At 42.6% G+C, this 22,599-nt stretch overlaps 1 protein-coding gene across 6 annotated transcripts in view; it reads left to right on the forward strand.

Annotated features, from left to right (window-relative positions):
• CNKSR2 (connector enhancer of kinase suppressor of Ras 2) overlaps positions 1-22,599 on the forward strand; it is a 227,681-nt gene that overhangs the window by 71,275 nt on the left and 133,807 nt on the right. For all 6 annotated transcript variants that reach the window (XM_056861670.1, XM_056861672.1, XM_056861671.1 and 3 more), the window contains exon 5: positions 9,958-9,999. In XM_056861670.1, the coding sequence (XP_056717648.1) occupies positions 9,958-9,999 (42 nt within the window). The remainder of the gene's footprint in view (positions 1-9,957; positions 10,000-22,599) is intronic.

Below are 22,599 nucleotides of genomic sequence, written 5' to 3' on the forward strand. Positions count from 1 at the left end.
TAGAGTGGGGATTCAAACCTGGGTGTCCCAGATCCCAGTCTGATACTCTAACCACTGTACCACACTGGAATGTCAAAAAAGTATTTTAGCTCAGCATGTAATCAAAACACTTTAAGCTATAATGTTTGTATTTTAAAGCATTAGTCTTGTGCGACAAACCAAGGGTTAATCTTTGAGAGAAGCTCAGAGAAAGGGAGTGGGCAGAGCTAAGGGGCTCATTCTCTCAGTTCTGAATAAAGAAAAGGATTCAGGTTTTGGTAACTTGCGTGATCAGAAGTGTGTTTGACTCTGAGAACCTGAGGGTTCAGATTTTCCTAAAATGGTGTAAAACAAATCCTGTGGAGTGACAGGCAGAGTTTGGAAGGGAAAGGGCCCTTTCTCGGGTCACTGGAAGGGAATAGGCTCTGGGAAAGAGATATTCCAGATACAGGGTTTTGCTAATGGATTACTGCCACTGGAGTGCTGGAGTGAGGAAGAGAGATTAGAGGAGAAATCTCCATACTTCTGGGTTCTCTGGGGAAAAGAGATTTTTTAATCTCTACCTTTTCTGTTAGCTAGGCAGCAGAGTCTGAATAGCAACATCTATAAGAAGTTCTGGGAACTGAAAGGAATTTGTGAATTTAAGAACTGTAATTCTGTACATCTACCGTATATACTCGTGTATAAGCCGAGTTTTTCAGCCCAAAAAAAGGGCTGAAAAAGCTGGCCTCGGTTTATACACGGGTCAATACGGTAGAAGGGGGAAGGAGGGAGGAGGGAACTTGCCGCCGCCGCCGAGCCACCGCCATTTTCTCCCGCTGGGAGGGGTCTTGGGCAGCCTCTCTGCAGCCGCAGGGAAGCTGCCCTGCCCCCCCGCCCCCGCCGCCATTTCCCCCCGCCGGGAGGGGCCATGGGAGGCCCCTGCCCGTCGCGCCGCTACCGCCCACGCGCCTGGGCGCCTTCCTCCGGCCGGCAGCGGCCTGGAGGGGCCTCCTGCTGGCCCAGGAAGGATGCGCCGCCGCCGCTTCGCCGCCTCTCCAGGTAAGTAGTGGGTTCAGGGGCTTTTCCCCCTCCCCCCCTTGGATGGCACTGGGGTCGGGGTGGTCGGGAGGACCTGGGAGGCGGCAGGAGGGCGACCTGGGGCAGGGGCCCTGCGCTCTAAAATGGCGGCCGCCATTTTAGAGCGCAGCATTGCGGGTAAAGGAAATTTCTTATTGCCCCTCGGCTTATACGCGGGTCAATAAGAAATTCCCTTTTCTGGCCTCTAATTTGGGGGGTCGGCTTATACTCGGGTTGGCTTATACCCGAGTATATACGGTAAGCCATCTAAGATCTATGCCTTCTCTGAAGTGAAACTTAAAAATTAGTTCTGGTTCTAGGCTTTTCCTAACCATCATTTCCCCTCCAAATTCATCCCTTGTAGTGTTCAATAAATCTCTGTTACTTGTTTGTTAACTTGGAAATAAACCGATAGATAGATAGATAGATAGATAGATAGATAGATAGATAGATTATTTACGGCCCTTGGCCAGATAAAACAAAATACATGGACTAAAATGGTCTTACAGACAAAGGTTTACAGTCCGAGGAAATAAGCCTCTGGTGTCTCATTAATAAGTAAGGGGACTAGAGAGGAAAAAAAATTAAAACTCCAATCAAACATTTTGACAAGCAGTCTCTCTCTCCCTCAGCACACACACGAGGGGTCATGATATCTTGTCTTTCCTATTCCCACAGGTGGACGAAAAAAGAGGGGAATGAAACCCAACCTAAAAACAAAAGCTGGGTACCCAAGGTTGTGTGAGAGGAAAATTTATGTAAGTCTATGTAAAAATATTGCAAAGATAATTTATTAGAAGTGCTATACAACATTTAAAATTCTTTAAAAGCATTAAAATAGCACAATGGCAAATCTTGAGGATGCTATCTGTAACCACAAACCAAACGCATTTTGGCCTATAGGGCCTTCATCAATGGTTAGTTAAAACCTTTTCTTAAGTCTGCACACACATACAGAAATACAATGATGTAAACAAATGCAAATACAAACAGTTTAAAACCCAACCAGGCAAGTGAATATGTTGTCTGAAAAGATAGAACAGTTAGTTAGTTAGTTACCATCTATTTGAAAGCCCATTATATAGGTCTAGTTAGAAATTGGTTCTTGTAGGTTATCCGGGCTGTGTGACCGTCGTCTTGGTATTTTCTTTCAACGTTTCGCCAGCAGCTGTGGCAGGCATCTTCAGAGGAGTAACACTGAAGGACAGTGTCTCTAGTTAGAAATGTTTTAAAAATACTTACAACTTTGTATTTTTAAAACATTTCTAACTCGACCTATATAATGGGCTTTCAAATAGATGGTAACTAACCCATTACTGTTCTATCTTTTCAGACAACATATTCACTTGCCTGTTTGGGTTTTAAACTGTTTGTATTTGCATTTGTAGAAAAGAGCAAGAGTCCAGTAGCACCTTAAAGACTAACAAAAATATTTTCTGGCAGGGTATGAGCTTTCGTGAGCCACAGCTCACTTCTTCAGATACAGCTAGAATGTGAATCCATCTGTCTTTAAGTAGAGGAGAGTGAATTCAGATAAGCATTAGTATGTAAATGTTAACAGAATGTAAATGTGAATAGCAGGCATGATGGGATTAGGTGTGGTATGCAGAAGAGTCTGTGATGTCCAGGGGAGAGATGGGTGTGGAGAAATCAGCATTGGTAATGAGCCATGAATGCAAGGTCTTTATTCAGCCCAGGTAAATGCATTGTCTTTAGTTTGAATATCAACTGTAATTCAGCAGTTTCTCTTTCCAATCTCCCTTTGAAATTCCTTTGTAAGAGAACTGCTACTCTTAAATCTGCAACAGAATGTCCTGGAAGGTTGAAATGTTCTCCCACTAGTTTTTGAATAGTGGGAGAACATTTCAACCTTCCAGGACATTCTGTTGCAGATTTAAGAGTAGCAGTTCTCTTACAAAGGAATTTCAAAGGGAGATTGGAAAGAGAAACTGCTGAATTACAGTTGATATTCAAACTAAAGACAATGCATTTACCTGGGCTGAATAAAGACCTTGCATTCATGGCTCATTACCAATGCTGATTTCTCCACACCCATATCTCCCCTGGACATCACAGACTCTTCTGCATACCACACCTAATCCCATCACGCCTGCTATTCACATTTACATACTGTTAACATTTACATACTAATGCTTGTCTGAATTCACTCTCCTCTACTTAAAGACAGATGGATTCACATTCTAGCTGTATCTGAAGAAGTGAGCTGTGGCTCACGAAAGCTCATACCCTGCCAGAAAATATTTTTGTTAGTCTTTAAGGTGCTACTGGACTCTTGCTCTTTTCTATTACTGCGGACAGACTGACACGGCTACCCACTGTGTATTTGCATTTGTTTACATCATTGTATTTCTGTATAAGTGTGCAGACTTAAGAAAAGGTTTTAACTAACCACTGATGAATGCCCTAGAGGCCAAAACGCGTTTGGTTTGTGGTTACAGATATCATCCTCAAGATTTGCCATTGTGCTATTTTAATGCTTTTAAATAATTTTAAATTTGTATAGCACTTCTAATAAATTATATTTGCAATATTTTATACATAGACTTACATAAATTTTCCTCTCACCCAACCTCGGGTACCCAGCTTTCCTATTCCCACATACAGTACTTTTAATAAAGGGAACACTGAAGAACATTTGTCAAAGCAACATTTAACATCCTAGGAAACATTTATCAAAATAAGAATAAATTGTATTGTCTTTTTCTTTGTTCTCTACAGTAAACTTCTGACTTCCATTAAATTTAGCTTTTTAAATATTCTTCCTGCTTGCCCTTTGTTATCCTCATTTGATATTAATTTGTTTTGTACAGATGAATAGGTTTTTACTTTCCATCACAGCTCTCAAACTTGCATGCACATATGTCAACTATAAATTATGTGGTGAGTTTAAATGTCAGAAACAGCGAAATGATACAAACTTTTGCTTATTTTTGTTGCTGCAGCTTCATTTGTAGCATCATAAATGTTACGACCCTCAGAGTTTCCTATGCCCTAACATAAGTACAGAAGATAGCGGTGTTGGTTGCATTCTATTCTGACCTCTCCCACCATGGAGCTCAAACTAGACAATTGGTGGTGTTTTGATTAATGTTCATATAACTGAAAGCTCTGTATAGAATAGAAAGGATTACTGATACCAGTTCTAGAGTAACGCCAGTCTTTACTGGACAAGTGTGTCTCCGCTTGCTTTTCAGTTTGTTCCAGAAATTTGTGCCCAATGTTTTAATTGCTGGTTTTATGTTTTTGTAGGTATTCTAGCTCTGGTTTTAATTGTTTTAAAGATGCGTTTTTTGTTAGTTTTAATGGTTTGAAATGTGATTTTGTTATGTATCTTTTGATTTGTTATCTGCTTTGATGGCCTTTCTGAGGGCAGAAGGGCAGGGTATAAATTTTGTAAAATGAATAATCTATTCCTAGAGTTGTGGGCAAGCTCTTCTTTGCCTTTGTTCATTTTACTTTTTATTCCTTTTAGAACCACAGAAATTTCTTCATAGAAAAACTATCAGTAGCCTTTGTAGGATCAGAATCTCTGGAGTTGACTGATTTACTACGGTATATTTTCTCCTCTTCGGCAGGCATCTATACATCATGTATAGTTATAAAAAAAAATTAAAAGTGCTTTTAAGGATAGCAAACATGGTTAGGGAAATAGCAACAGTTACCAGAAAATATTACCTGAAAATAAGCCACTAGAGTAGTTTGTGTTGGTTTGTTGTGGTTGAACTCCCCCTCCCCAAATAACAGTCACTTGTAGCAATTATAAAGAAACAAGACTTTTCAAACAGAATGTGATTATTTGATACTAAATTAAGCCCATTTAAGGTAACTAGATTGAGGTAGATTATGAATGTTTCAAGTGAAAGGGGGTTGAAGCAAAGTACTCAGTTACTATAGCTCTGTGTATGAAAATAATTGTGTCTTTGTTGCACAAAGTTATGATGATGTGTGGGTGTAGTACAGTTTGGTGGTGAGTGGAAGTTCCGTACTTCTTTCTTTCCTAAAATTCACTGAATCTTTTTGCTCATGGGAACTTTAGCCAGTGGCAGTTCTGTTACCACTAAATGTGTGAGGGAGATTTTTTTAAAATATACTAGTGTTATTTAAATGATATTGTCAAGAAACTGGCCTTTCTCTATCCTTTTCTTGGCTTTTAAAAACTTTGGTTCAGGCTTTAGGCCTAGTAAAATTATAGAACACTTTCTCTGGGAACCAAATGACTTGCAGTTTCAGAGAAGGTAGACACAGGTGAGAGTGAGAACATGGGGCTGAGAGCTTCAAGGCCAGGAACTAGGAAGAAGTTTCACATCTACATTCCATCTAATTAGTACAAGAAACTCTGGATGGGGGAAGGTGAATTGCTTGATTGTGAGTAAGTGCAGCTATAAAGTACGTGGTCACATGTCTAGCAACACAAGTGATTGGTCAACCAGCATCATGCCAACTGCAGGTAGTCTCGCTTAAAGAAAGATTGTTCATTCTGGTTGGACCCTTCTTGTGCTTGGACAAGGTTGGGTCTTGCATGGCCAGAATACCTGCCTTTTGGCCTTTGGCTTTGAAACTTTGTCTGGACTCTGTGGTCATTTATTCATGGCTGTTTGCTGCGGTTTCCATGCTTTGTTGCTCCGGACCTTATTTTTGATTTTTCACAGCTGCCGCGAATTGGCCCATAAAATTCACAGCATCCCAGCAGCAACTCAAACCTATGTTGCTACGATCTTTCCCTTTGCCCCGCCCTTTCTGCCGGAGGGGCCCATGAAAAACTCCCTGGAGTTGAATTTCTTCTCCCCGCCCATCCAGGCAAATGTTTCCTCCCTCTCCTACATCTCCCCACCCACAGGGGCGGCTATTGGCCAAGGGTTCTTTTTTTGTTCCAACCAGAAGCCCGCCCCTTTTCATGCACTTTGCGCGGCCACTAGATCCGCGCTTGAGTGCCGTACCAAATCCAAATCTCTATGGCAAGATTATAAAAGATGTGTGGCCTCCCATGCATAAATGGCCCTGGGCGCTTTGGCTGCTGCACTAATGAAAGAAAAAATAAGGGGGAAACAAAGAGGTGGGGTGAAGAAAAAAAGATGCGCGAGCGTAAATCACGAGGGAAGAAGTGAAAAGAACTATTTCAAAGGGGGACGAAGCAACAAGTCAGGACACACCATCAAAAAGGGGAGGGAAACTAAAAAGAGAAACAAGGAAAGCGGACAGAAGCAGAAAACAGAAGTCATCGGGAAAACAAATCCAAAGCTGAAAGGGAAGGGGAGAACCTTGCCGAGTCAAAGCAGAAAGGGAGACAAGGGCCGTTTATGCAGGAGAGGTTTTGCCTTGGATTTGCCGCTCTCTCTAGATGCACATTTTCCCCATCCAAATTCTCAAAACTCTGCATCGGGGGCTTATTGTTGAGTTTTGAGAATTCGGATGGGGAAAATGTGCATCCAGAGAGCAGCAAATCCAAGGCAGAACTCCACATGCATTCGGTTGCATGAAAGTGGAGTCGAGCGGTGTGGAGCCTGATAGGACTTCTTTTTCCCCCTCTCCTTCGAATGCCTCCCCTCTACAGAGCTGTGATGGGCGGAGTTGTGACAGAGGTGGGGGCGGGCTTCAACAGTGAGCTTGTCGGCAGGAGGAGGGCTGAAAGGTCAGGGGCAGACACAACCGCTGTCAAATGCTGCAGCCTTTTTCTCATGCGTAATCCAAGCTACATCGGGCTTTATGAATTAGATTCGATTCCATTAATAACCTTTTAAGTTTGGGGGGTTTTTTGCTCCGCCTCAAGAGAGCAGCAATTTTTTTGAGTGAATAATTGACCTGTGTCTCAGACTGGTCAGGTAACATCTGGGATTAGAAAACCAAAGCCTGTATAAGTATTTTAGGTTAGGTATTTAGATTTTATTATTTTCTCCTTGCTGCACACTGCTGTTATATTGTAATCTTTTTGCACATTTCTTTTAATACACTTCATTAATTATATTTTGTGGTGTACCTTGGGTGTTGGGGCTTCAATCTAAATCTAATACTTTAGCCTACATTAGCTACAGCTACCAAAGTAATTGTTTTTGGAACTCAACTTGAAAGTGTCTTACCTTGCAAGGCTGACTTCTTGATTAACACTCAGTAGGGCTAGAGACCTGGTCCCATGGTCTGAGGGTTAGTTAAAGGGTTTGGTGGTAGCTCATTACCCTGGGCAGTGAGGATTCACTCCCCAGCATTTTGGGGTGTTTTGTTTTGCCTGACTTTCTCTAAAGTTCTTGACAGATATGAAAATAATTGTGCATTGCAGTTGTTCCTAATATTTTTCAGTACTTTCAGAATGTATTACATTATTAAATGTGAATAATGTAACAAATTCTGAAATTCATGAAAATACATGTCATACATATAAGCCATTGGCAGATTTCTTACCAAGCGGTGGCGAAGCCTTCAAGAATTCCCCTAGACTGATTAAAAAAGTTCCCCTAATAAAAGGAGTTCCCCTAGACTGCAAACCTTTTCCTTTAGTGCAATATTGTTGAAATGGTTGTATCCTCTCACTTTTTGCCCTCAAGTCACAGCTGACTTATGGTGACCCCTAGTGAGGTTTTCAAGGCAAGAGACACTCAAAAGTGGTTTGTCGTTGCTTGCCGCTTCATCACAACCCTGGTATTCCTTGGAGGTCTCCCATCCAAATACTTGCCAGGGTCGACCCTGCATAGCTTCTGAGATCTGACAAGATGAGACTAGCCTAAGCTATCCAGTTCAGGGTGCTTATATTCCTAATGGTAGTATAATATTTACCTAATATTGGATGGTATGATTGGAAGGTACATGAATGCAAAAAAGAGGGCTACACCAATAACCAGCACAAGAAAAAAGCAAAAGAACAATTGGTGCAATGGAAAAATAATTTATTTAACTTGATAACCAACCCATAGAGTTCTGTTTGGATCCAGAAAGATCCTGCGCAGGAGGTAAAGGGTTAAAATGGTCAGTTTAGCTTGGCAGAGCATGCCAAGGATGAGGAATGAGGAGAACAAAGGGTACAGTCTGTGTTGAGCCTCTGCAGCCTTTCATCCATTTCTCAGGGGAAGATTGTGAATGTTCAGTTTAGGATCAGCAAGATATGTTCTCTTTGGTTTCTTTTTAGTAATTGCAACAACTCTAGCTGTACTACGATTTGTTCCCATTTATCTGTGCTTGACTTATGCAGAACTCATGCTTATTTATTAAAGCTGTTTTTAAAGATCCTGGTGTGGACTTACTGCTGTCAACTCACACCCACATGCCTGATCACTCAGTCACACAGAAGTAGCATATCCTATCCATTCTAGAGGGATAGTTGAAGCTAGGGGGTTAAACAGAGGTTCTCACACCACCTTCAAGTGAATCAGGGCACTGGGAGGCAGTCAGAAAGCTAGGCACCCTGATTGATAGCAGAACTACTGATGAGAGACCCCAAACCTTCTGTGAGGCACTGGAGAAGAAGGGATTTCCCCCTTAAGTATGCAAGAATACCTCACATCCAAGCGTGAAGTTATCTTCTCATACCATGCGTAGAGAAAGGAGGAAAGGAGGGTTGAGAGGGTGATGAATTGTGACAGTTCTAATCCCCCCATATAATGAGTAAGAGAGAGACCAGTATTAACAGGAAACAAATAGTGTTACTAGGGCTGTCTTCCTGTAGATAGCCAGAGTGTTCAGACACAGCCTTATATTACGGAAAAGATATTAGCAAAGGAAAATCGTAAAATTATGTGTATATGTTTAGTGCCATCAAGTCACTTCCAATTTATGGTGACCATATGAATTAATGTCTTCCAAATTGTCCTATTGTGAACAGCCTTGCATTTAAAAGTTAGAAAGGTATGTAAAAAATCAAAAGGTGATAGAATGGGGAGGGGGGGACCCAAAAACATTCTTGTATCAACTTTTGCATGATATAAAGCCAGGCAGGATTCTGACGTTTATATAAGTTGCACGAATAGTCCCTTTGTCTCAAGCTATTTATAAGATTGCTTCAGGCCCTGTGGCTTCCTCTGAACAAAGAAGCATCAGGAAGTACAGCCTTGCTAGCCATTTATCTGAAGATCAAGCACATTTACTCAGAACACAAACAGCTCCTTCAGTCTCCTAATACACTTTACTTCACCTCTCATCTGACCTTAGCTAACAAGCCAGGCAAATAGTTAGACTGAAATCTAAATTTCGTATTAGCTGGCCAATGAAAGGAAAGTTAAGATTACCAATCACAATGATCAAGCAATAACTGCAGTGCTAGAAGGTCAGAGTCATTGGGCTACCCACAGGTGATGCATGTTGTTTTTGATAAGCTTCTGTCTATGTATCAGAGAAGCTTCATGGAGCATCCAGCACTCTCAAGCTGAAATTCCTGATATCCTGTTTTACATCCAAATAGATAAGTCCTGCTCATGTTCAACAAATAAAATAAACTTGAAACAGCTTGTCCACAACCTAAATCACATTATAGGCCAATCCAATCAGAAATTCCACTGATTCCATTGTAGAGCTGCCAGCGTTTAAACTAGTACCCCCAGCTGTCCCTTTAACATTAGTTTGATCAGCAAGCAATTATCAGGTGACATTATTTAACTTCATGCCATGAGAAGTTTCAACTGCCAATTTCTACTATTAAAGGGTAGTTTTTATTATGTCCAGCTGTCAACATTGTTTCAATGTGACATTGTTTCAGGTAAGTTTGTGTAGGATTTAAGGTTTATCACTATCAGATGATGTCGTTATGGAAAGGCTGGCAACAGAATTCAAATGGAATGCCTTGAGGAGATATGAAATCAAAATAAATTATTCTGTTATTGATAAATTTAACTGTCTTTGATGCACTGAAAAGCAAGTAATTTTTCACAAAATATTTGCTTTATTTAAATTAATCGTTGTTAATTTTTTTGGTTTCAGGACTGCACAGTATATGAAACAGAAAACAAGATACTTCATGTGGTAAGTAACACTGGCTAATTCCATTAATATTCCTCTGCTGCTTTGATAATGTTGCTTAATTTGGACATAATATATCAAACTTGGAATAATTAAGTAGATTGAGAAAATACTGTCTGTTTGTAATGTGCTATCAAGTTGTAGCTGACTTATGGTGACCCATTAGGGTTTTCAATGCAAGAGACTAACAGAGGTGTTTTGCCATTGCCTTCCTCTGCATAACAAACCTGGTATTCCTTGGAGGTCTCCCATTCAAGTACTTACTAAAGCTGATCCTGCTTAGCTTCTGAGATCTGAGGCTAGCTTGGGTCATCCATGTCAGGGCAAGAAAATGTGTGTGTTAAGTGCCGGCAAGTCGCTTCCGACTCATTACAACCTTATGAATCAATGTCCTCCAAAATGTCTTATCTTTACCAGCCTTGCTCAGGTCTTGCAAATTGAAGTCTGTGGTTTCCTTATAGAGTCAATCCATTTCTTGCTGGGTCTTTCTCTTTTCTTGCTGCCTTCAACTTTTCCTAGAATAATTGTCTTTTCCAGTGACTCTTGTCTTCTCCTAATGTGACCAAAGTACGGTAACCTCAGTTTAGTCATTTTAGCTTCTAGGGTCAGTTCCAGCTTGATTTGATCTATAACCCTCTGGTGGTTTTTTTTTTTTTTTTGGCAGTCCATGGTATCCATAATACTCTCCTCCAACACCATATATTAAAGGAATCTACTTTCTAACTATCAGCTTTCTTCATTGTCCAGCTTTCACACCCATACATAGTAATAGGGAATACTATGACATGAATTAACTTGATCTTGGTTGCCAGTGAGACATCCTTATGCTTAAGAATCTTTTCTGCTCCTTCATGGCTGCCCTTCCTAGTCTCAATCTCCTTCTGATTTCTTGGCTGCAGTCTCCCTTTTGGTTGATGATGGAACCAATTGAACAATTTCAATTTCCTCATTGGCCACCTTAAAGTTGAGTAATTCTCCAGTAGTCATTACTTTTGTCTTCTTGATGTTCAGCTGTAGTCCTGCTTTGCCACTTTCTCTTTTAACTTTCAGCAGTAGTCGTTTCAAGTCTTTGTTATTTTCTGCCAGTAACGTATTACCATCAGCGTTTCTCAAACTGTTAATGTTCCTTCTCCCAATTTTCACTCCACCTTCATCTAAATCTAATACAGCTTTCCTAATGTTTGTGTTCTGCGTACAGATTGAAGAGACAGGGAGATAAAATACAACCTTGTCTAGCACCTTTGCCAACTGGAAACCATTTTGTTTCTCCTTATTCTGTTCTAACTGTGGCCTCTTGTCCAGAGTACAGGTTGCTCATCAAAACAATCAGATGTTGTGGCACACCCATTTCCTTTAAAACCTGCCATATCTTTTCATGATCCACACAGTAAAAAGCTTTGCTGTAATCTATGAAACACAAGCTGATTTCCATCTGAAATTCTCTCGTATGCTCCAGTAACCAACGTAAATTTGCCATATGATCTCTAGTGCCTCTTCCTTTTCTGAATCCAGCTTGAACATCTGGCATTTCTCATTCCATATACAGTAACAGTCTTTGTTGTAAGATTTTGAGCATCACTTTACTTACGTGAGAAATTAATGCGATGGCCCGATAGTTGCTGTGATCTTTGACATCTCCTTTCTTGGAAATTGGGATGTAAATTGATTGTTTCCTGCCTGTGGGCCATCCCCCCCCCCATATTTGGAACTATCTAAAATCAAGAAAAACTGAAGGAATCTTTTAAACACTGACTTCAGTGAAACTCTGTTTGCTAAGGGATATTCATATTCCAAGTTTTTCCACGTTTTTCACCTCACATTTGAGAGGATGTAATTTGATGCTGAAGAGGTTACACATATTTCAGATGGAAAGAAAGAAGATGAAGAAACTTTGTTAGTAGTGCCCTGAAAGCCTTAAAAACGACCTTGAAAAGACTATTATAGGACCAGGTAAAACTTATCAAAGAGAGGAGTTTTCCTTTTAACCCTGGTTGCCCTAGAAGACCAGCGGTTCCACAGACGGTGATTGTGGACCTCCTTGTCCCTTAAAGAATATTCAAGTATATTAACCCAACCCTACACTCCTCTTTGAGATCCACTCCCTTCTGGAGAAAGAGGCAATGGAAATAATGTGAACCTCTTCAAGAGGAGAAAGGTTCTGTTCTCAGGTACTTCACACACTTAAAAAAAACCTTAGATACTTCACACATTTCAACCTATACTTGAACCTGTCAAGCTCTGCATCAGACTCAAGAGGCTTAGAATGGTAAGCCTAAAATCTGCTGTGCCTGTCTTGACACTGGGAGCTTGATTTACCCCTGTTGATCACAAAGATGTCTACTTCCACATCGCAATTTGATCCCAACTTCACAAATTTCTCAGTTTCACAGTGGGACACATGAATACAAGTTGCTACTATTCAGCCTCTTTAGAAATTCAAGGACATTTACTAAGTAAATATAGCTGTTGTCACAGCACACCTCTGGCATCAAAGCAAGTAACACAATAGACAGGCATTCTCTGCTTCTTGGTTAGAAACTGTATTAATACCTAAAATAGGAAATGATAAAATTTTGCATAACTCTTATTGTCCAATATATTTACTTAATTATGATTACAAAATTCTGGGCACAATGTGGCTTAGTAGAATAAATGGTACAATTTCAAGGCAGATTTATTTAAATCAAAGAGGATTTGTGTGACAAAGCAAGGTTAAGATTAAATGGCTTAAAGCCTATTCCTGAAGCAGGGAGTGAAGCACCTTAGGAGCCGGCGTGACCTCACGCTGGTGTACGTACCACCTTATGGTATAAGATGGCACCTATGCTGGCACAAGGGCAAACACGCTGGCATCTGGGAGCCACCAGTGCAGCCACGCCGGCAGGGCTTTCCCAGAAGGGAAAGCCTGCACCAGCTTGGGGGGGGCGTTCCTGGGGGAGGAGCTGCCATTGGGCAGCTTCTTCACCCCTTTTGCCCCAGGAACACTCCCTCATGCTGCAGCGGTTTGCCACCTCTTTTGGTGGTGCAGCCCCGTTGGAGGCAATGGGGGATTCCCCCCTTTTTTTGTTTTTTTAATTTTTAAACTTTTTTGGCCTCCGTGGCAGCAGGGAATCCTTTGAGGAGATGGCACTCCTGGCTGCCGCAGATTTTGCCCCCCCCCCTTTCAGGATTGGGCTGTTAATCTCGGAGTCTTTTATACTATTTAAGGAAGCAGGTAAGGCTGTTCCTGTTCTGCTTTATTGGACATTTTCTCTCTACAACTGCTATTTCTATTTGCCATAATAACCAGATAAAGGGGATATACGCAAGAAGTTATACAAACAAGTAAATCTTTTGCAGATGACATAGCAATCTATATTACTGATCCAGAATGAACAAGTAATGAGCTGAAGAAGTGAGCTGTGGCTCACGAAAGCTCATACCCTGCCAGAAAGTAATGAGCTGTTAGTCTTCAAGAATATACTGATATCTGGCAATAAAATAAACCTAGTAAAAACTGAAGCATTAAGTTTTAATCTAGAGATATCAAAGTTAAATTTTTAGTTGGATACTGTTATTAGATATTTTGAGATACTGATTTTGGAAAAAATTAAATATTTTTAATTAAGATTTTTATTAAGTTTTGGATTCCCCCCCCCCCAAAAAAAAACAAAAAACATTAGATTAAGAAAAACTTTAGAAAAGATAGAATAATAGTAGCAGTTTTCTGCTGGTTTAGTATTCATAAAGTTCTAGGAAAGATCTGTATATACTCTGGAATTTATCTTCTACTGCTCAATGGGCAAATGTTGCTTCTTCTTTTGCAGCAGAATCCAAAAGATTTTCCATTCACTTCTCAGTACTAGGTGAAGTATCTGATTTCTAAGACTGGATTCATCTTTTAGCGGCAACTGTAGCTCACAACACCTATAGTTTCTTTAAAGTGGTTGTTGGGCTTAATATATATATAGTAATCAAATATTTGAAGACATATTCAAAATTCTTCTACCTGCCTAGTATTTTTGTTCACCAGAAATTTCTTCTTTGGTTTGCCACCTCTTTAGAGAAATCTTGAAATGGGAAAAGAAGTCTCTTTCCAGCTCTCCAGTGAAGAGGACTTAGCAGATCTTCTTTAGTAGAGAAATAATGTAGCAGTTTAAAAAGTATCACCTTCTGGGAGCTATCATGAAGTTCATGCTGATTAATGTCCTGAGTTCAAATTTTAAAGGAATGGCCAAAAATGATTAGCAGAATTATACTGGAAGGAAGGAAAGTAGAATAAAGTCAACAATCTTACAAAGTAAAAAAAGAAAATGGAGGATGTGGTCTTCCTAATATAATGTGTTATTATACTGCAGTTAGAACTATATGGATAGTAGATTGGATGACAGCACAAGAAGACCAGTCCCTCAACAGAGCAGGAATTTGTAGTTATATACATTTCCTTGGCTAAAAAAAATTGAAAAACAGAAATTTTATGAGGATGACAACTGTAGTAGAAATTATATATTGAAAGTATGGAACAGAATTAGCACTAAACTCTCTCCACCCTTTTTTCCATTTGCTTTGGACATTAGAGATAAAGAATTTTTACCTAAGCAACTGTTACTTGCATTCCAAAACTGGAATGTAATTCGTTCTTTAACATACATAGATTTGATTACCGGTAACAAGGTGATTCCTTATAAAAATGTTAGGTTTTTTTTAACTGAATTATCAATGCAGTCATTAGGATGGGACTTCTGATAAGCAATATGTAGTTCCAGAGAAAAGAACTATTTTCTAAAAAAAATTCTAAAATTTAAGTATTGATTGAATTATCGCTTAGGATATGAGTTAAGCAATGATACTTGTCATCTTATATGTACTACAGGATCTGCTTTTTAAATAAGTTTTATACAAAATAAAGATGTTAGTTTATTAAAAATTCAAAAACAAATAAAAAGAACAAGGGGGAAAACTCAAAATCCAACAACTAAATAAAAAGAAAAGGAAAAAGTATATATAAAGTAGAGGCAAAAATATAACAGTTGTGTCGATCTACACATAAGATTCTGTAAAATGTTTCCAAATATCTAAAAATAAGTCCATACACAATTGTCATCTATTTGCCATGCATTCAAATATTGATAGCGATTCAAGGTCCTCAATCCATTAATTTACTGGAGGTGGGCATTTATCTCTCCAGTGTTGCAATACAAATTGTTTAGCTGTAGTAAGGGACCAGAATGCCCATTATCGTTAACCATCAGTTAGCCTCCAAAAGACAGGCAGATAGTTTAAAAGTAAAAATCAATGAACATTCTAATACATAATTTATCTGAGTAATAACTTCCTTGCAGAAAAACTGAATAATTGGACATGTCCCAAGGCATATGTTTAAGGTCCTGTGAGTTACTGTGCCAGTAGGTAGACATTTTACTCAGTCCTTTGCTAAAGCATCGCTGTGGTGTCCAGTATATCCTAAACTTAATTTTTTTGTTGAATAAGTTGCAACTTAAAATCCATAGAGAGAACAGGTATAAAGTTTAAGGCCATATCCCATTGCTTTGGCAAAACAAGTTGATTTAGCAGAACAACTTCAACAGAAGTTGACAAATCATAGCTAGACCTTACCCTGACCTAGATGACCCAGGCTAGCCTGATCTCGTTAACTCTTGGAAACTAAGCAGGGTTGGCCCTGGTGAGTACTTGGATGGGAGACCACAAAGGAAGTCTGGGATCACTACACAGAGGCAGGCAATGGCAAATCACTTTTGACCATCTCTTGCCTTGAAAACTGTTTGGGGTCGCCATAAGTCGGCTGCGACTTTACGGCACTTTGCACACACGTACACATTTAGACCTGAGCTAAGAACATGACAAAGTCATCATCATAGTCTATCAACTGGTCCAACGTAAAAAAAAACCTTATCAGTCCAAACAAAAGGGAGAACAGTTTTAAAATGATAAATTGTGGTATCTCCCGTCTTGGAGGTGACTGAAGATGAAAACACATTGTTGGTTTTGCACAGCAGGTAGAGCACATTTCATCCTTATGTGGTGGATTTGTGGAAAGACAAAATGGTTCTAGACTATGGTGTGTAGAACTATTGTAGCAATTTGGAATCTTAAATTACCATTAAAATCAGAAGTTTTTCTATTCATAATGTAAGAGATATTACAAAGCATGCCATTGGCTACCTACTAAAACAGAATGTCTGATAAAGGTCTGTAATGTATTAAACAATAATAATAATAATAATAATAATAATAATAATAATAATAATAATAATAATAATTTATTAGGTCTATGACCGCAGTCTTGGACCAAGGGAGGACGAAAGGAAGGGAGGGGAAGATGAGGGAGGATGGGAAGCATAATACATAGTATAATACAATCTTAAGTTAACAATGCTAAAAATTAGGCATCAGCCCAATAGGTAAAATTCCTAACTAAAATAAACTGGGGGCAGAGCAAACTGACTAAAAGTTGCCAGAGGTAGGCGTTGAGAGTTCTTTCTTCTTAAGAGCAGCCACTCTGGCCAAGAAGCGGGCAACATTCGATGTGGCTGCACCATTAGTTGAGTCGCCAAGCAAAAAAGGCAACACCCAGGCATGTAGAGGGAGGTTCAAGCTGGTGAGGATTGGAGCAATAAGAGCATCTTTATCTTGAGACCAGCGAGGACAATGGAGCATCAAATGGTCCAACGTTTCAATTTTGCCCATGTTACATGGGCAGAGACGGTCCAGAAAAGGTATCCCGGTATATCTGCCCAACATGACCATGGATGGAAAGGCATTTAAACAAGCTAAAAAGAGAGCCTGAAGATGTGAGAAGATTGAAACCGTAGAGTGGAACTTTGGAAGCTTCTCTGGTGGGGGGAGTCCCAAGACTAGACCGGAGCAAGTACGTCTGGCCCTCCCAACCATACTGGCCCAATCTAACTCCTTCAATCTCTTCAAGATTGCTGCTAAATGAAATGGAACCAGGTTGTCAGAGGGAGTAAAGATTGGGAGTCCCAGTACTTTTAGTTTTTCCGCTAACAGATTCAGCCAGGGGTTGGGGGCCGGGTCCTTAAGAGTAAGATGGAGAAACAGCCTGGGACTGGAGATTGTCATCCGGCAACTTAAACCTAAGCTTAATTGCTCTCCTCCACGCACATGCCTCAAGCGAGGGTTGGGCCAATTCCATACAGAGGGCAGGCCCAGCAACACACCTCGGAGTTCCAGTAATTCTCCTGAGAAAATTGTTCAAAAGGCAGTCTAGCTTCTCATCCACGCCGGAAATCCAAATGTCTGCTCCATACAGAATCTGGAAAACCACCTTCGCGTTAAAGACATCAATGGCAGATTGGCCCCCTTGGTTCGAAAAAACCTCTCTACCATTACAGTGGGGGATCTTGCTGTCTTCTTCACATGGTCCAAATGGGCAGACCAAGATAGGTTGTAACTGAAGACAATGCCCAAGTAGCGGAAGGTGGAAACCCATTCGAGTTGTCCATTTTTGACCTTAAACTGGGAGCCTCTTCTCTTGGTGGCAGAAAAGCGAAGCACCTTTTACTTGGCGTAATTCACAGTGAGTGCTTCTTGTTCACAATATTCCAAGAAGAGATTGTTGGGGACCTCAGCCCCAGTTCTGATGTCGCCAACAAGACCGCATCGTCCGCATATAATAAAAGTGGTATGGGCTGACCAGCCAGATACAGGGGGTGTTTTGCTCCCTCTTTTATGTGTGGCACCAAATCATTGATAAAGATGTTAAAGAGAGGGAGCAAGCAGGCATCCCTGTCTTACCCCCTTTTGAACTGGGAAAGAATCTGTCAGTGTACCACTGGGATCGACCCGCACTGAGGCTGTTGTTCTAGAGTAAAGGGCCATAATCAAAACCAGGAGTCTGCGGTCTATGCTGGTGTTCATCAGTTTCTTCCAAAGTCTGTGTCGGGAGATAGAATCAAATGCAGCGCTTAAAGGCCGCATATAAACATCCCCTCGGGCGACTTGAATACTTAGAGGCCAACTGAAGGAGGGTCAGACAATAGTCTGTGATAGAGGTACCTCGATGGAAACCACACTGTTCAGGGTGGAGATAGGCCTCTTCGTCAAGCTAATTCTGTAGCCCAGGGGTGGGGAACCTTTTTCCTGCCAAGGGCTATTTGCACATTTATAACATCGTTCGGGGGCCATACCAGCCATAGATCTCCTGGCGTGGGGGAGGGGGAAAAAGAGGCTAGGGTTGCAAGATCTCCAGCCACCACCTGGAGGTTTGCAAACCTAGGAGAGGCTATGCAGGGTAGGGCAGGGCGAAAGAAAGAAAGGAAGGAAGGAAGGAAGGTAAGAAGGGAAGGAAGGAAGGAAGGGAAGAAGGGAAGGAAGGAAAGTAAGAAAGGAAGGAAAGAAAGGAAGGAAGGAAAGAGGGTGGGAGGCTTCCCCCACACACACACACACACACACTCACGAGCAGCCCGGGGATCTCGCGCTCACAAGCACATACACGGGGAGGGCTGGGGGGGACCCTCCGGCGGCAGCGCAGCAAGTACGCAGGCCGGGGGAATGGAGCAACGGGAGGGCTGGGGGGTAGACCCACAGCAGCGCGGCAAGCACGCAGGCCGGGAAATAGAGCACGGGGAGGGCTGGTGGGTGACCCTCCTGCAGTCTCCCGCCTTTCGGTGGCGGCGCAGCAAGGGAAGGGAAGGAAGGAAAGAAAGAAAAAGAAAGGAAGGAAGGAAAGAGGGTGGGAGGCTTCCCCCCCACACACACACACACAAACGCATGCACTTACCAGCGGCCCGGGGATCTCACGCACGCACACACATACACAACCTCGCAGGCCGAGGGAATGGAGCACGGGGAGGGCTGGGGGAAACCCTCCGGCGGCAGCGTGGCAAGCGCGCAGGCTGGGAAGTAGAGCACGGGGAGGGCTGGCGTGGGACCCTCCCGCGACCTCCCGCCCTTTGGCGGCGGTGCAGCAAGGGAAGGGAAAGAAAGGAAGGAAGGAGGGAAGGAAGGAGATGGTGGGAGGCTTTCCCCCACACACACACACACGCACTCACCAGCGGCCCGGGGATCTTGCGCACACACGCACATACACAAGCACCCAGGCCGAGGAAATAGAGCACGGGGAGGGCTGGGGGGGGACCCTCCCGCGGCAGCGCGGCAAGCGCGCAGGCCAGGAAATAGAGCACAGGGAGGGCTGGCGGGGGACCCTCCTGCAGCCTCCCACCCTTTGGCGGCGGCGCAGCAAGGGAAGGGAAGAAAGGAAGGGAGGAAGGAAGGGAAAAAAAGGAAGGAAGGAAAGAGGGTGGGAGGCTTCCCCCACACACACACACAAACCCACGCACTTAACAGTGGCCCGGGGCTCCCCGGCCTCGGCAGGTGGGCCGTGGAGCTCCCGGCCTCGGCAGGCGGGCCGGGGGCCGGACAAAACGAGGTTCCCCACCCCTGCTGTAGCCTCTCCAAGAGGAGTGCAGAGTAGATCTTACACAGGATGGCGATAAGACTAATCGGCCTATAATTCCCAGGGTTGCTGGCATCACCGCTTTTGTGGATTGGCACGATTGTAGCTGTCCTCCAAATCTCCAGAATGATAGCTGTTTGGTTAATATCCGAGAAGAAGGGGGCCAAACGAGCAGCCCACCATTCGGGGTTTACTAGAAAAAGCTCCAAGGGAATCAGATCTGGACCCGCTGCTTTTCCTCGCTTCATTTGGTTAAGTTGCTCCAACATGGTCTTTGGGGAGACGCGTGGCCAGTCTGGTGTTAAGGCCAGCAATTCCTTAGTTTCCTTCTCCTCCGCTGGGCACTCAGAGGACCAGTACAGGGCTGAAAAATGTTCCATCCATCTCATTGGGGGGATAGCCATAGATCAATCAAATTGGCGAACCGGTCTAACAAGTTTCCAAAAGGCGTTCACATCTCCAGCCTTCACAATGGCCGCAAGCTTTTCCCAGTTCTGGGTGATCTCAATCTCTTTTTTCCTTTTAATTAGGTCTTTGTAGGCTTTTTTACGGTGGAAGAATTCCATCAGGTCTTCTCGCTTCCCCAGGCGCCTGTAGCACCGTAGTTTAGCTTGGATGGATCTCTTGGCCAAATGACAATCAGCATCATACCAAAGATTTGACCACCGGCAGTTCTTTGGTCTTGCCAGATGCTCTCTTGTAATTCTCCTTACTAGTGTGTAGCAGTCCACGAAGGGATTAAGTAGATCAGAGTAAAGTGTGGATTAAGGCAATGCGGAATCCATTGAGGGAGGCGATTCAGTAGAACCGGTGTCTAAAATGTTTTGAATTTCTGCCACCCACGTAGATACAACTGGGGGATTCTTACGACCACTTCTAATCCATCTTATATCGTCTTTCTCCATCCACACTGCCGGCCTTCCAGATCTGCCTCTAACAGCTATTTTGAGAGTGAGGTGTACTGGGAGGTGGTCGCCCCCCATATACTCCCCACATGGAGATCTTGTGCCAGAGGGAAAAATTCGCGGGATATCAGAAAATGGTCTATGGCGCTAGTGCCCCTTGGTGTGTAACATGCAAAGTCCCCTGGTTTGTCTGGGGAGACTACACCATTTAAAAAGACCAAATTCTGTGCAAGTGCCAAGGCGGCTAACCACTTCCCTGCCTGGTTGATCTTCAAATCCTTTGACAAACGCTGAAACCAGGGCAGAGGAAGTGCCAGTTCATCTGGGAAGCAGGTGTGCGTCGGAGGCGCCTATCCTAGCATTCAAATCCCCGCCAATAAGCATTATTGCAGCCGGATAGGTCCGCTGGAGGTCCTCTACAGTCTCCCCAAATTCTTTCCAATGGTCCTCAATCTCCCTTTCTGTTGACAATGGGGGGCTATAAATATTCACCACTATAATGGTATATCCAGAAGAGATTAATTCCAGGACGAGTACTAGATGGTAGGATGAGACTTTCAAAGGGGTGCAAGACACCCCCGGAAGACTACTGGAGATCAAACAAGCTATACCAGCCCTAGGCCGACCACTCCCTATGCCTTTAATGGCCGGAGAAGAGAAGGCCCAGAAACCAGCCACATCTAGGTCTCTGGTACACCAAGTTTCCTGGAGCATAACAATGTGGCAAGTTGAGAGTAGTTCAAGAACCGAGTGATCGTTACTCTTTGCCTTCCACCCATTCACATTCCAGGTAATATATTAAACATCGTATAATCAACCTCATTACTACAGGAAAAATATTTAAAAGCTGGAACAAAATTGTATAACTATTTAGAGATGACATTGAGTATGCAAACTTAAATATTTGTTAGGAAATGTTGTATCCAGTGTACATACATAATATACAATAAATATGTCAGTAAATGCAACATTTATATGTACATATTTTTTTTAAAAAATTATAAGAATATTTGGCTTATTTATGTTATAGTTGGTTGAAGCAAGAAAAATATTTTACAAACAGGCAGTGTGATTTGGCTTCTAATTAAGAGTTGTTTAAGATGCGTAAAAGTACAGTGTTCATTATTAGATTCTGCTTTGGGCCATTGTGCAAGTGGGCTTCAGGTTCATTTTGAAAACAAAAGGGTACAGCTTTATATTCTTCAAAACAAAAGGATACAGCTTTGGATGCAAGACATTTTTTTTGCAGATTTTACAATTAATAATGGATTTCCCCCCTAATGTGTAACATTACATTTCAGTTTTCATTTTATGCTCATTATAGATTGCTGTGGTGACCAAATTGGAAAACATTGGTTTTTCTTTCAAACCAGAACTAAAGAAACCAAAACCAAAACAACCCCCAGTTTGAAATGAGTTTCTGAGTCTGGTTTGGAACTAAAATGCTAACATAGTAGCTAATTCTGATGTTGTGACAGATATTGGGCCGAACTAGATGTGACTGTGTCCACAGGTCTGACCCCATGGATGCTGCCACTATTTTAAGGTGATTTAAAAATGCCACCAGGGCCTGATCCTGACTGGGCCCACAGCGTGGTGGGCTGTAGCACTCTTGTCTCCCCCACACACACCTTTTCAAGTGCCAAAATGACTGCACCCCTGCAGCTGTTTCAGCAGTTGAGTAGGTATCCTGGGTCATAACAAGAGTATATCAGTCCACTGCGCTGTGGACCCCATCCACAGGTCAGACCTGTGGGCGCACTCCCATCTAGTTCGGCCCTAAGTTTAGCACTAAAAAGGAAGTTGAAAGATGACCTGCTGTTGTGGGGCTGTATACAAGCCTGTAACTACATGGTTTTCAAAATCGTCTGAGCTGAGCCAAGATTTCTGTCCCAGAAAACATCCTTTAGCCCAGTGGTTCTCAACCTGGGGGTCGGGACCCCCAAGGGGGATGCGAAGTGTTTTCTGGGGGGTCGCCGCCACTGTCCTGGGACAGCCAACATCCTGGGCTGTTCAGGACTAACCCAGACGCCCTGTAACCCTGATCCGTCCGCGAGGGCAGGGAAGACCCCAAGCAGAGAGGTGAGGAACTGGCCGACTGACAGCCAGAAGGAGCCGGGCTGCAGAAACGCGGCGGCGTGCTGCCGCACACTAGCTGTAGCCCTGCTGCCCAGCTGAGAGGCCGGCGGGCCAGCCCTGGGCGTGGTCGCACCTGCGCTGGGCGGATGATGCGGCAGGATGTGTGGGAGGCCGAGGAAGCTCCCCTGGCTTGGCCAGTTCAGG

This window comes from Euleptes europaea, chromosome 16 (genome assembly GCF_029931775.1).
Source record: "Euleptes europaea isolate rEulEur1 chromosome 16, rEulEur1.hap1, whole genome shotgun sequence".
Taxonomy (NCBI): Eukaryota; Metazoa; Chordata; class Lepidosauria; order Squamata; family Sphaerodactylidae; genus Euleptes; species Euleptes europaea.